The sequence below is a fragment of the Onychomys torridus genome, chromosome 11 (assembly GCF_903995425.1).
Source record: "Onychomys torridus chromosome 11, mOncTor1.1, whole genome shotgun sequence".
Classification (NCBI taxonomy): Eukaryota; Metazoa; Chordata; class Mammalia; order Rodentia; family Cricetidae; genus Onychomys; species Onychomys torridus.
Window position 1 is genome coordinate 18,328,960 of NC_050453.1, and position 15,260 is coordinate 18,344,219.

The window sequence follows — 15,260 nt, forward strand, 5'->3', positions numbered from 1 at the left end:
AAAAAAAAAAGGAGAACAGGTTTGGAAACTATTCACCTAAAGGTTATAATTTTACTTTTAGAGACAGAAAAGAAATTAACGAAACTTCCATGTTGGTACCTGTCAGAATTTAAAATAAACAAATTCTTAGAATCAGCATAATGCTCAGTTTTCAACTTTGTGAGGTCTAGAATTTCTTGGGAGATGGCCTCTTGGCATGTCTGTGAAGGTTATTTTATGTTAACTGAGGTGGCAAGACATACCCTCTATGGCTAGCACTATTTCTTGTACTGGGATTATGAGCTATATAAGAAGAAAAATGAACAAATACAAATTCATCATTTATCACTTTTTGACTCTGAACTGTGGCTTTAGTGTGACTCTGGTGAGCCAGGCTCCTCTAACTTCCCCACCACGAGGGATTATAACCTTGAATTGTAAACCAAAATAAACCCTGCCTCCCTTCCATTGCTTTTTGTCAGGGTGTTTTATCCCAGCAGCAGGAAGAGTAACTAAAACACTTAGCAATTCTGTTTCCAGTAATTACAATCCCAAGAAATAAAGATCTCTGACCAAATGGTACATGAATATACACATTTATTGTACAAGGGTGCTATCTTAAATGAACGTCCAGTGAGAATGCTAAAGTATGTAAACTATTGCAAGATGAAAGACTACAAAGCATGCTAGTATTATGCTGAGAGAAACATAGATGATGTACATGTGTAAATGCCCTGTGTATGTGTGCATATCTCATTAGCCACAAGAATTTAGAATTGGCCTGTGACTGAGTACAGGGTGAAAGGAAAGCTTGATTTTTACTCCTGTATTCTTCTATTGTTCTCATATTACAGATACTATGTATTTATAATTAAAATAAGGAAATGGACGGGTGGCTAGGGAAGAGAGGGATAGGGAGGAGATGGTAATCTATGGGCAGCAGTGTGCGTGCAGGCCACAGATGAGCATCTAGAGCTGACTTTACAGTCTAGTCACGTGAGAGGTCACAGTGCTCCTAACACGCTCGCTAAAGCCACTCTTAGTCACTTAGCTGCTAATGAATTTAAATGAGGTAGAGAAATACCCCAAGAGAAAATCATTTCTAAAACTAATAATGTCAAATGTGGTCGAAGCTGTCTCCACTTAGACCTTTTTGCAAACTGTTGTCGGCTTTATATATTTTAAAGCCTATAAACTGGAATTCTGTGCTCTCTCACAGGCTCAAATTTCATGGGAGCTAGAGATTCAAGGCATGGTAAATCATGTGGACCTATTACGTATCTGATAAATCCTTGCTGTTCTGTTACATTCTTTCTGTAGGTCCTAATGACCCACCATTTTCATTATTGACTATTCATGCTTGTTAGCACTGTATTAATGTCTTTGATAAAATTCATTTTAGTTTCTACATAATGACTTTCAGCTACATGTCATTCTTGAAATCTTCTCTTACTTATTCAGATTTCTCATTATTTGGCTGGCATTTTCTCTTCTGTGAACTGAAATCATCTCATTTTAAATTCGCAGAAGACAGAAGTGCCGGCAGTCAGCATTTGAATTCTACTCACTAATTTGTGGAGGTGTGATTTGGGTGATTTTTAACTTAAAAGTATTTCAGATTCATGGTTATGCTTTTAAAACTTGATTTTTTACTAAATTTGTGGTTGTATAAATATCTTTCTTACCAGGAATCTGAGTTATTAAGCTTTTATGTAGGTTATCTCTCAATTCTGTTACTACCACCCAGATCTTTAAAAATTCTCTAGCCAAGAAAGCTACATTACAATATTCACATTAACATCTAAAGTTCAAGGCAAAATAAGCTTTATTTTATATGCCATTTTTATGATACAATTTTATAGTATCAGGGCCAGTTTCCTAACATCATTAAACAATCATAGGACTACAATTTAAGTCAACAGGAGAAGACTTGGCAAGTCCCATTCAGATGTTGAGCTGCCTAGAACTGAAAGCAGTGTCCACGCAGCTCTCAGTTTTCTGGAGTTCTGTGCATGGGGACTGTGGTACTGCATACAGTTTGATAGATAGTAACTAGACTTAAAGGGTGCTTACCCCAGAGTGGCCCTTACACACGCACACGCACACGCACACCCCACCCCCACCCCCTACCCCTGAGGAAGACAAACAGGGAAATGACAGAAGTAACACTTAAATATTTAAAACTATGTCCTAAAACACAGTACATAATCTTCTGTATTCTGTGTCTTTAAGCTACCAAAATCCTTTAAAAATCCTTTATGATGATTATAGCATATACCAGTAGTTTGTTTCAATTTATGGGGTTCCTACATTGCAGCTGTGTTTCTCAGTGTTTGTCTATAGTCATAAGACAGACATCAGAGTTCTTTGTACTTTGGAGTTGTTAGTTAAAGAGCTTCCATGAACATTACAGAACAAATCTTTTAAGTTTTCATTGGTTTTTAGTCAGGTGTATTTTAAAAAATAATGAATTTCATTGTGACATTTTCTTTGTAATTTTTATTACATTTTAATTTATTTTGTGTGCACACACAGCATGTATATAGAGGTCAGAGGTACAACTTTTGTGAGTATGTTCCACCTTGTGGGTCTCAAAGAGTGAAGTCAGGTCACCATGTTGGACTCCTGTTGACTTTACCTATTGATCATCTTTCCAAGTGTTATGACATTTTCAGGTATAAATAGGATGGTTGTATTGTCTTCCTTATCACCATTCCCCTTTTTGTACCTTCTTTCTACGCTGATATTTCTCCTCAGATCATATCCTTCTAAGTTTGTGTCTTTAAATGTTGAGAGAAAACATACAATATTAGAAAATCTCCAGTTCTTTCTTGTTGGCTGAATAATATTACATTATGTATGTATGCAACATTTTTATTCATCTGTTGATGAGCATCTAGGCTTATTTTATGTTTTAGACACTATGAATCATTCAGCAATAAGTATGGATGTGTAAATTATCTCTGTGGTGGTTTGGCTTAGACTATGTTTGCTGTATACTCCATAGTAGATTAGCAGGGTCACTTGGTAATTCTGCTTTTAGTTGTTTTTGTTTTGTTTTGTTTTGTTTGTTTGTTTGTTTGGTGAAAACTTCTGTCCCACGGTGGCTGGTCTGATCTACATTATACTAACAGTGATCTTTTCCTCTTCCTTGCATCCTGTTTGCTTTCTTGATGATGACTATTCATACTGGAGTCAAGAGGAATCTATGCAGTTTGTGTATACATTTCCTGTTTGGTTAAAAAAGTGCAACATGTTGCCATTAGCTATATCTTTTCAGTTCATTTGTCCATTTCCTAATAGGATTATTTCCTCCTTTGCTACTTAGTCTGTGCTAGAACTGAACCTGAGTCCTCTGCAAGAGTATTAAGTGTACCTTAACTGCTGAGTCATCTCTCTAGCCACTCCAGGACCACTTTTATTAAAGAGGCCATCTCTTACCCATCTTGTATATTTTGGGCATTTTTATTGAAAATCAGCTAACAGCAGTTTCATGGGTTCCTTTCTGCTTTTTCTATTTCATTCCATTGGTCTGTGTGTCTGGTGTGTGTGCGTGTGCATGCGCGTGTGTGTGTTATGGCCTTGCTAGCTTTGATACTATGGCTTTTTGATATAATCTAAACTCTTACATTATCATACTTGAAATATTGCTCTGTTTTCTTAGGATTGCTTTGGCTATCCTTTGCATTGACTACAAAAGTCATTTGTGCTTCCATGTGGGTGTTAGAATTCTTTTTGTAAGTCTGTGAACAACAGTACTGGAATTTTGGTAGAAAATGCATTTAGTACATAGAGTACTTTGGATAATGTAGCCATTCAAAATAATAATTATGTTGATTCACAAACGTGGAAGAACTTTGCTCCTTCCAGTGCTTTCTTTAATTTATTAAGTTTTGAAGTTTTCACTGTAGAGGTGTTTAATTCCTGGCTAGATTCCTATGTAAATGTTCTTGTTTTTTATGCTTTTATGAATGACATTATTTAAAATGTTTATATTGCCTTTTGAGATTAGACTATAATTATCTCATTTTCCTTTTCCATTTCCTTCCTCTAAGCCTTCTCAGATACCCCTCCTTGCTCTTTTACAAACTCATGGACTCTTTATTTTTTTCCTCTTTATTTGTATTAATTGTTGTTTTACACATGCATGCATGTGTGTGCACGCACATGCATACATATATTCCTAAATATTTAAGTACAACCTGCTCAGTCTCTATAGTGTTACTTGTATATATGTTTACAGGGCTGACCATTTGGTACTGGGTAATGAACTGGTTTGTTCTAACCCAGGGGTGACTATTTCTCTTGCTCTCAGCCTTCCTTAGTTGCTCATAGTTCTTTGTGTAGGGTTGAGGTCCCCTGGGCTTGTCCCATTCATCTTAGCATGTTTATTGTTGCAGGATAACTCTAAGGGTTTAGTAATGGCATGCATTCCTCATAGTAACTAACAGCTCTCTAGTTAGACTTAAGATATGCCCAACAAAAGGGGAATCATACCTGGCACTGAAAACTAGCCAACTACCCAGTGCTAGTGAAGTCATGAATCTTGAGGAGAACTTAAAATTGCCATTTTACTAAACCAGCACTATTTCTAAGTATATTCTCATACATACAGATAAATAAAGTCCTCACTTGCATCAGGGAAACTTCTGTTTGCAAGAGACAGACCATTACAAAAACCACAACTAGTCAAAATGCAGTTTTGGAGCCCAATCCCAATGGATACATCTGCAAAACAACTTCTTTATCTAAGGATCAGGGAGCATTGTAAAAGGGGGGTACAAAGACTATAAGCCAGAGGACCAAGGAGTTTGCTGTGAGATTGTCTCCTAGAAATGTCTGCAGCTACCCCCATAGACTCGCAGCAACAAGACTGCCTAAACATGAGATGAACAAGAACAGTAGTTGTACTCTTTTTTTTTTTTTAACCTTTATTTATTATTTACATAGTATTATGTCTGCATGTTTGCCCGCATGTCAGAAGAGGGCACCAGATTCCATTATAAATGGTTGTGAGTCACCATGTGGGAGCTGGGAATTGAACTCAGGGCCTCTGAAAGAGCAGTCAGTGCTTAACATCTGAGCCACCTCTCTAGCTCCCAGTTGTATTCCTTTTATAGCATGACTTGGAGAAGTTATTTTCTGGCTATACCCACTTGCAGTTTTAAATGCTTTAATACCCATATCTTCCTGTGATTTGGGAATCTTTTGTTCCTATTTCATTGAATGGACTTTTGTGACTATATTTTATAGTTTAGCTTCTTCTCTTACCCCTTCAGTTTTGAAGTTAATCATTGGAGTATGTCTTAGCACTTTTGAAAGTTGTGGTCATATTTGTTTTTTGTTCTTTTTTTTTATTTAGTGATATTTAATGTCATATTTCCTCAACCTTCTCTTTATTCCCTAATAGTCTTTATTCTGCTTGATCTACCGTATTTGAAGTTACTGTTCACTGTGGTTTTTAAAATGTATTCTTTGAAAATTTCACACATGTATAATTTGATTATATCCTCCACCCCATCCCTCTTCCATGGGAACCATTAAGCTTCCATGGCTGTTCCCCACAACATGCCTTTAAAAAATGAAATAATGTCCTGAGTTTAACTAGTGCTACCAGTGTACTCCTGAATGTGGAACAAGAGCAACAATTAGTTCCTCCCTTCTAAAGAAAAATTATTCTCTCCCTCAGCAGCCTTCATCCACCAGGAGTTCCTCATTTGAAATGGGGCAGTTTTAACTGGCTTGGTCTTATACTGGCCTTGTGCAGGTAACCATAGCTATTGTGAGTTCACGGGTCCATGTGCAGAGGACAGTATGTCACCCTGTTACATTTCCTTCACACCCTTTTCTTTAGTTTTCTTTGAGCCTTGGTGTGAGAGTTATTGATATCAATGTGCCATCTATGGCTGAGCACTCATTAAAGTAGCTTATTCTTAGCATTTTGAATAGTAGTGCATCTGTATTACACTTTACCCACTATAGTAACTCTTTTAGCCAAGGTCTGGAATAGCAAAATATGTGGATATAAATCTTAGTATTTAGAAGGCAATTTGACAATATGACCATTTAGGAAAACAGCACCAATAGATTCTCTCTTAGAGCATATGCCTTCTCTAGCTATAGGTTTTGACTATGCTTACAATACCAGGCGTGAACTCCCTCTCGTGAAATAGTACTCGCATCCATCAAAAGAGTAGTTGTTTATGCCCACATCAACCTTGCATTGTTATTCCAGTGGGCACAAGTTGCCTGGCAGGTCTGTATTTTAGAACGCAGGGTCCAGTGCTAAGGTTTAAACTATTTTATTGGGTTTTATTTCTAGTATTTCTGTGCCCCTTCATCCCCAGTCTCACTTTCCCTGCAGAGCTTTCATCTGTGTTGCTGACTTGACTGTTATGTAGGTCTGCCGTTAATGTTTTCATTTTATTTATCTTCTTGTTAAATGTTTTTTACATGGCCAGCATTTCTACTTCAGTATCTTATAGTTCAGTTTCAAGCTTTGAACAGTTTTATATTGTCTTGACTTTTCATATTTCTTGAGTATCTAGGTTAGAATTTCTGTGTGTATTAGTATGGGTATGTCTTTGAGGTATTCAACAAATTATAGGTTTTTTTTTTTCTTCTTCCCCTGTAGCTTTGGAGCCTGTCCTGGACTAGCTCTGTAGACCAGGCTGGCCTCGAACTCACAGAGATCCACCTGCCTCTGCCTCCCGAGTGCTGGGGTTACAGGCGTGAGCCGCCACTGCCTGGCTTAGGTGTTTTATTTTTATTGAAATAGATTTTTTTCAAAATATATTTTTATCATGGTTTTCTGTCTCCCATCTCCTTCCAGATTTTCCCCTCTTCTCTGTCCTCCTAAATCCATCCCTATAGATGTTTTCCTAGTAAGTTGTCTTCTCTTGGACTTGTAGTCCTATTATAATCATGTAGAGGAGATAATGTCAACAACAGTAGGAAAACAGTAATTTGAGAAAGTCAGGAATTAACATATAATAAAAAGATTAGAAACCTCTCAACTACACCCCCAAGAACAAGAGAAGAAAGGTGGTTTATACTAATTGGATGAACTAGTACTTTAAAAATTCTTTTTTTTTCTCCTTTTTTATTTATTATATTTGTGTTTTAATTTTACACATCAGCCATGGGTTCCCCCGTCCTCCCCCCATCCCGTCCCCACTCCCCACCATCCCACCATCCCCTCCTTTCCTCCAGGGCCAAGACTCCCCTGGGGATTCAATTCAACCTGGTGGATTCAGTACAGGCAGGTCCAGTCCCCTCCTCCCAGGCTGAGCAAAGTGTCCCTGCATAAGCTCCAGGTTCCAAACAGCCAGCTCATGCACTAAGGACAGGTCTGGGTCCCACTGTCTGGGTGCCTCCCAAACAGTTCAAGCTATTCAACTGTCTCACTTATCCAGAGGGCCTGATCCAGTTGGGGGCTCCACAGCTTTTGGTTCATAATGCATGTGAACTAAACAAAGAATTCTCAACAGAGGAAGCTCAAATGGCTGAAAGACATTTAAGGAATTGCTCAACATCCCTAATTATCCAGGAAATGCAAATCAAAATGACTCTGAGATACCACCTTACACCTGTCAGAATGGCTAAGATCAAAAACACAGAAGACAGCTTATGTTGGAGAGGATGTGGAGCAAGGGGAACTCTCCTCCACTCCTGGTGGGAATGCAGACTTGTGCAGCCACTTTGGAAATCAATATGGCGCTTCTTTAGAAAATTGGGAATCCATCTCCCCCAATATCCAGCTGTAGCACTCTTGGGCATATACCCAAGGAATGCTCAATCATACCACAAGGGCATTTGCTCAGCTATGTTCATATCAGCATTGTTTGTAATAGCCAGAACCTGGAAACAACCTAGATGCCCTTCAACTGAAGAATGGATAAAGAAAATATGGTACATATACACAATGGAGTACTACTCAGCAGAGAAAAACAATGAGGTTTGCAGGCAAATGGATGGATCTAGAAAAAAATCATCCTGAGTGAGGTAACCCATACTCAGAAAGACAAACATGGTATGTACTCACTCATAGGAGGATACTAGATGTAAAACAAAGACGACTAGACTGCTACACAACTCCAGGGAGGCTACCTAGAAAATGGGACCCTAGGAAAGACCCAGGGATCACCCAATGACAGAGAAATGGATGAGATCTACATGAACAACCTGGACGACAGTGTGAGTAATGAAGGGCAAGGTTTGAGGGAAAGAAAGCTTAGGGGAGCAGGAGACCCCAGCTGGATCAAGATCAGAAAAGGAGAACAAGTAATAACAGACCATGATAAATGAAGAGCACATGAGAACAGGAATAGGCAGAGTGCTAGAGAGGGCTCCAGAAATCCACAATGATACATCCTCTGTAGACTGCTGGCAATAGTCAAGAGAAAGCCTGATCTGACCTAGTCTGGTGATGGCCAAACACCCTAACGGTCATGCTGGAACTCTCGTCCAATAACTGATGGAAGTGGATGCAGAGATCCTCAGCCAGGCCCCAGGTGGGTGGAGCTCCAGGAGTCCAATTGTCAAGAAAGAGGAGGGACTGCAAGAGCGTGAATGGTTGAGACCAAGATTGGAAAAGCACAGGGACAAATAGCCAAACTTTAAAAATTCTTAATGCTGTGTGAAAAATCATCGTTCAGATAATACTTACCTATTGTACTAATAATAATCTCAGTTGTTTTCATTAGAAAATTCAATGCAAAAAATTAAAAGTAGTTACTCTCAGTATCTTTTTTTAGGATTGTTTCACAAAGGTTAGTGATATAGACATGGAACATAAATGTAAAGATATTGTTTCTTATTATCAAAGTTTGATACGAAATGTTTTGTGTTATACATCTAAGCCCTGAGGTAGTTCAAGAGCCTTGCTCTGAAGCAGTGGCTTAGCCGTAGTCATTTATGATGTGAGCACTTGAGGCTCCTCCACACCTGAGCATGTAGCATGACTGTAGCTTACCCCGTAGACGCTGGTCCAGACACTGGAGGGCAAGACCTTTAGAGAGGTATGTCTTCCCTTTGAGAACGAAGTGAAGGTTTTATCTGTAGTGGGCTGTGTGTGTGTGTGTGTGTGTGTGTGTGTGTGTGTGTGTGTACACCATGTACATGCAGTGCCCATGGAGGCCAGAAGAGGAGTTACAGATAATTGCTAGCCATTGTGTGGGTGCTGGAAACAAAAACCACAGCAGTAAGTGCTTGTGAACTGCTGAGGAATCTTTTCCAGCTTTTGGCAACTTTTAAAGAATTAGTGAACAGCTTGAAAAGATTAGAAATTTTCTTAGATTAAAATATCATCTAATATAAGAGGGAACATGTGAATGGAAGTGGAAGATTGTGCATCAAATGAACTAAGCCAGTCCTCCCCATTCCCCATCCGGAGCTTATGTGCAAGCTGGCAATGTGGATCTCATGGAATTAGAGACCAGAAATTCTAGTTAAAATATGTTAAAGTATTAGTGTAGTAATAGTAGACTAGGGGTGGGAGAGGAGAAAAAGAAAAGAGTTGGTAATTAGATACAAAAGCAGATTGGAGGAATAGTTCCAGGGCTCTATAGCTAAGTAAAGTGACTACACTCAGCTCATTTATTTTGTATTTCATAATAGGTATAAGAATAGTTTTGAATGTTTAAATGTAAAGAAATGACAAATGGGGCTAGGGAGAAAGCTTAGCTGGGAAAGTGATTGTCTCACAAGCACAAGGACCCAAGTCTGACTCCTAGAACCCAAGGAGAAAAAGCTGGGCATGGTGGCATGCATTTGTAATCTCGGCATTGGGAATGTGGAAATAGAAGAATTCTTGGGGACCCACTGGCCAGCCAGCCTAGCCTACTTGGAAAGTTCTTGGTCAGGGACAGATCCTATCTCAGGTTCACAGACATCCCAGGTTATCCTTTGTTCCTTAGCTGCACTCACACTTAGGTAGTGTTCTTCTGGAGTCACTTACTTTTGGAAAAGTGTCTCATTTAGAACCCAGTGAACCCCAATTAGGCTAGGCTGTCCAGCCCGGTATCTTCAAGGATTCTTCTGTTTCTGCTTCCCCACTATTCTGAGATTATAATCACATGCTACTGTGCCTGCCATTTCTTGATGCTGTTTCTTCCTTTCTTTGGGTTCTTGGTTTGTTTGTGCCTCATTTAACACTCCTTACCAGTGTCTGGTTTTGCTGTTTGTCCCTGACTTTAAGTGTAGTAATACCCTGAAACACTGCCCCTGGTTTTTCTGAGTTTGGGGATGGTACTTAGTTCCTTGGTTTTACCAATTTCCTTGGTATCCATAATTCTAAAATTGGAATATAACATCAGTTGCATATTTAGATTTCAGTAGGTCAAAATAAAGCCCATTGATCCTATGTCCCCATCACCAATTCTTTTCCTCTATATTGTTTTCAGCAACATCTACTCAGCCAGCCACAAGAAAACCTCAACATCATTGATCTCTCCCTTGGTCCAAATTCCTCTGGAGTACTGATTCTCCCGAAGGGTGCTTATGGTCCCCTTAGCTGATGGCCCTTAGAAGCACTCGTCAAGATCCAGCATAACTTCTGGCGTTCCCAAACATACTTATTCTTCCGAAGCCTTTTATAGTATTTGCCATGTTTCTGCACATTATGGTTTCCTGTGGGTTAGTGTTATTTCCTCTAATGTCTTCAGGTTTTTATAGCAGTTAGTACTAAATAGGTGATGAGTAACTTTTGTGCAGTTTCAGAAATTATTTACCTGAGTATAACTTCAGATCCTTTTATTTACTTACTAGTATAATAATATTTTTAAGATTATGGTCTTTTGCATGTACGATCTTTTGACATCCTTATCTATCTAATAGAATTCCGACTCATATCATGGTAGATAAAGTCCTAAATAAGCTGGCAGTCTCCCTCCCTCTCCCCTTTTCATTTTTCTAAATGTGTATTATTCTTGCCACATGTTCTCTGACAATAGTTTTCATTTTATGGGAACCTGTGGGTTTTGTCGAGACTGGAGAGTAACAGGGTCCAGGAGTGGAGGGAAGAGCAGTGGTGCTAGGGAGTAGAGGTGGTCAAAGCATCGGTGAGTGATCACAGCGAATGCCGCTCTTGCAGGTGGTGAGTATACACCACCAAAAAGTGCTGCTTTCCACAAATGATTATTCTTCGTCTACTTATGTGTAGCTTCTATGCGGGGTTAAATGGAAACACACAGGTGAATACATTTTAAGTAGTAATATTTTATTTCCCTTATGTTTTCCTTTGGTGAAATTCCATCTTTAAAAACTTAAGTGAACCTTAAATGTGACATGTCTCAGATCATTCTATATAAATTAATCACTCTGTCTCCAAAGTGTTACTATCCACATCACAAAAATGTGTTATAGCCTGCTGTTTTTGTAAATGTGCATACATCTCCCTTATTGAGCTAGAATTCCTTAAGAGTGGGGACTATGTCTATTTTTTGTCATTTTGTTGAAGTTTGATTATTATATAGAAAGCGACATGTAGTTAATAAGTTTGGATTTGAGTATGAATTCTGAGGCCTTACCACAGGTGGAGCTGTATGTAAGAGAGTAAATATGTCTCAATGGTTAATGTATCCCTCTTTTCCTTGTCCTACTGCCTCACAGAGTTATCTTAAAATCATTGATGGTCATTAAATAAATAGAGATTGGATGTTGTTTTAACACATGGGTGGACACTAAGAACAATGATCTAGAAAGGTCGACCATGAATCAGGAAAGCTGTGTTAAACTAAAGCCAAGAAACACACTTTGTGGAAGAGAATACAGGCAGTGTCCTAAAACTTGAGCTGATACTTTTATGGAAGTTGGCTGGCAGACAAATTGTAGCTGTACCATCCAAATAAAGACCTAGAATCCTTAATACATTATATTAATCTAGAGAGGCTCTCTATCGCTTTTATCTGTGGCTATCCGGTGGTAGAATTGATTTTTTTTGTTTGTTTGTTTTAATGAAATCTAGACACTTAGAAGCCTACTGTAGCAACATTGTGATCACAGTATCCGTCAGTACTACTGGCATATTAGACTCAGTATGGCAGGTATTTTTTCTGATTACCCATTCTTCAGAAATAAAAATTGAATACAGTCTGAATTTGTGGTGTCCCAGATTTGACAAAACATTGGGATGAAGTAGGGAACATCATAGTTTAGATATCTCCCAAATAATGTGCTGCTAATATAGCTAATGTTCTTTCAGTCATTTTTAGTAATATCATTTCTCTTTCCTTTCTCTCCTTTCTTCACTTGGGCCAATGAGTCACATGCAAAGTTGTCTTAAAAAGTAATTTAGGGGTTGGGGATTTAGCTCAGTGGTAGAGTGCTTGCCTAGCAAGCACAAGGCCCTGGGTTCGATCCTCAGCTCTAAAAAAAAAAGGAATTTAAATAGAGATAGGAGTAGAATAAAGGAAGAAAGAGTGAATGTATAAGAAACTTGTGTAGCCATTTGGCAGTGGTGGCACCCCTTTAATCCCAGCACATGGGAGCCTGAGGCAGCTCTATCTCTGAGTTTGAGGCCAGCCTGGTCTACAGAGTGAGTTCTAGTACAGTCAAGGCTACAGAAAGAAACCCTGTCTCGAAATTGCTATTATATGTTGAAGAAGTCTTGGTAAGCTATAATTCTTAGCAATTTATTATACGTTAGTGATCTATATGGAAATAGTTGTTTTCTGACCTTCCAGGTGAAGGTCCATTTTTTTGATTGATTTTTCTTCAGTCACAGATTCATATTGAGTACCCTCTATGACATCTTGGTAGTTTATTCAGGACTGTAAATAATCTTTCATTCTTGGCGGGTTTCTTTTTCTTTTTGTCTTCCATTTATTATGTGTCTTTATTTTCCACAGAATCTCTTCTTCACATTTATAAAGTACTTACTAATGCATTTATTACCAGACCTGCATAATTTGATTTTGTGAGCATGTGTAATTCTTATAATTCATATTTTAATCTCATAATTGTGTTAAAATATGTATTATACAAATACTGAAATCAAACCTGTAGTACTTAATGTTCATACAGGGCAAAGATATTTTAGACTAGCAGTCTTGGCAGATTTCTTAATAAAGTATAATATTTCAATAGAGATTGATAATCAGTTCATGGTTCCTCGATCTACTTCTTAATGTCCTGAGAAATTAGATGTTTTTATTTATGCTGTACTTAGTGTTGTTTGTTTAGCTTTTTGTGGTGCTGGGAATGGAACACAGAGCCTTACAAGTGTTAGGCAAACACTGTCCTTCTGTGTCCCCTGTTGAGAAATGAGATAGGTATGATGTTAATCACTGAGTGGTGGGGCTTACAGTGTCATAAAGCTAGAGCTTTAGTTTGTGGTTATAGTAAATGCCCAGTAAATATTTATTGACTGTTGACATTCCTTTGATTAACTAGGAAATGATTGGGCATATAGTTTATGTGATTAGAGGAGATCACAGTTAAAATTGAAAATAAAAGAATTGTACATTACAAATCACTATATCTGGAGTGATGGAGGCCTCAGTCCAATTTGAGCATTATTAAGATAAATGTAAAACTTTAAAGTTGTCAGATTTCTTATAGAGAATGTTATTTCAGACTTTAGAAGTATTTCTAGAAATATGATAAATAACAGTTATAGACTAGAGTAGCTCACATAAATGAGTTTAAGAAAATCCACATTTTTCCTTGACATTAAACATAACTTAATAATTAAAAGTACCATACCTATGCTCATGTTCATTTATTTTGATAATGTCAATATTTATTCCTTGTAAGAGTGGCACAGCAGCATCGTCAGAAGGAACTGCAACCTAATGACGCCAACTTTTCCTCTGGTACCTGAAGGTTAAATGGGTACCAAGCAGAATGCCTTGAACAAGATTGGTATATTGATTAAAACGCTGATTTAACAGCTCGCGGTTTCCCCTTGGAAACGTGCAGAAATAAGCCAGCTGCTGTCTTAGAGTGCTCAGTGTCCACTGAGAGTACACTATCTATCATCACAATATGGTGATGAGAGGTGTTTTATGTTTGTGGTAATTTCCCCCACTAAATCAGTAATTATTACAATCCTGTCCCTGCTGTTTACCCTGCAGCTGTTTTTCCATTTGTCGAGAGAGCGGGTGTTCTCTGAGGACCGCACACGTTTCTATGGTGCAGAAATTGTCTCTGCTTTGGACTATCTACATTCAGGAAAGATTGTGTACCGTGATCTCAAGGTAAAAAAAAATAATCAAAATTTTTTTCTTTTTTTTTTTTTTTTTTTTTTTTTCAGAGACTGTAGGGACAAACAAAGTAATTACAAAGTTACACAGTTTTGAGAAAAGCACTCTTCTTAGGAATGTTGTTTGCTATAGTTGATCTGAAATTTCATTCATTGATATGTAAGTATTTCTTTTATGTTTTGTTTTTTGGATCATAAAATTCTCTTAACTCTTCAAAGCTGATCTACCAAGAGGAATTTCATTTTCCTATAAATGCTATAATTATAAAAATGGTAAATATCTGAGTCAAAGTCAGATAATTTACAACTTCATTATTATGTTCAAACATCATAAAATATTTATGAAGAAGCTTCAATAACACGGTTATTAGAGGGAAAACATTCATATTCATTGTGGTGTTAACTTCTTGGTAGGATTATATTCCTCACGTTTTCCTATAAACTTAGTAGTTTGCTTAGCTTTTCATTTGTCAGAACCCAGTATTGTGGTGGTAATAAAATCCTGGCCATCACTCTTTTATGATGAGGTCCTTGAAATAGCCAGAATAGATATACATTCTGTAAGGCACGGTGTAAATAATTTCGCCTTTTCTGCCTGCCAAGTCTCTATTGGAACTATCCAACTTTTCCACTGAAGTGGAAAGGCAGCCCTAGCCATTGTGTAAGTCAGCGTTTGCCTATATTCCCACAATCCCTTTACTTACAAAAGCAGCCAGCAGTTTAAATTTTTCTACACTTTGTAGTTTATTGCTCCCGGGAGGAGATCATGTAAGCAAATGGTAATTCTCATGATGTGGTCATGAATAAAGTTGACTGTGTTAAGGAATCTGATCCTGGCATATTTTCAGTAAATTCTTAATTTTACCATTTTCCTTAAAATGCAAATCATAAGGCTGACAGTACAGTCAGTGGGAGGGCACTTGCCTAGTTCCAGTAGAAACCGAATTCGGTTCCAACATTTAGGCACCCAGTGTTGGGGATTGGGTAGGGAAGCTAGAATTAGTAGTCTATGCCTGTAGCCCCACCTACTTGGAACACTGAAGTGTGACCACAAACATGAGGGGACCTTAGGCAGTTT

General features: G+C 38.0%; 1 protein-coding gene across 2 annotated transcripts in view; it reads left to right on the forward strand.

Moving 5' to 3' along the window:
* Positions 1-15,260, forward strand: part of Akt3 (AKT serine/threonine kinase 3) — a 255,291-nt gene that overhangs the window by 186,885 nt on the left and 53,146 nt on the right. For both annotated transcript variants that reach the window (XM_036201762.1, XM_036201763.1), the window contains exon 9: positions 14,055-14,177. In XM_036201762.1, the coding sequence (XP_036057655.1) occupies positions 14,055-14,177 (123 nt within the window). The remainder of the gene's footprint in view (positions 1-14,054; positions 14,178-15,260) is intronic.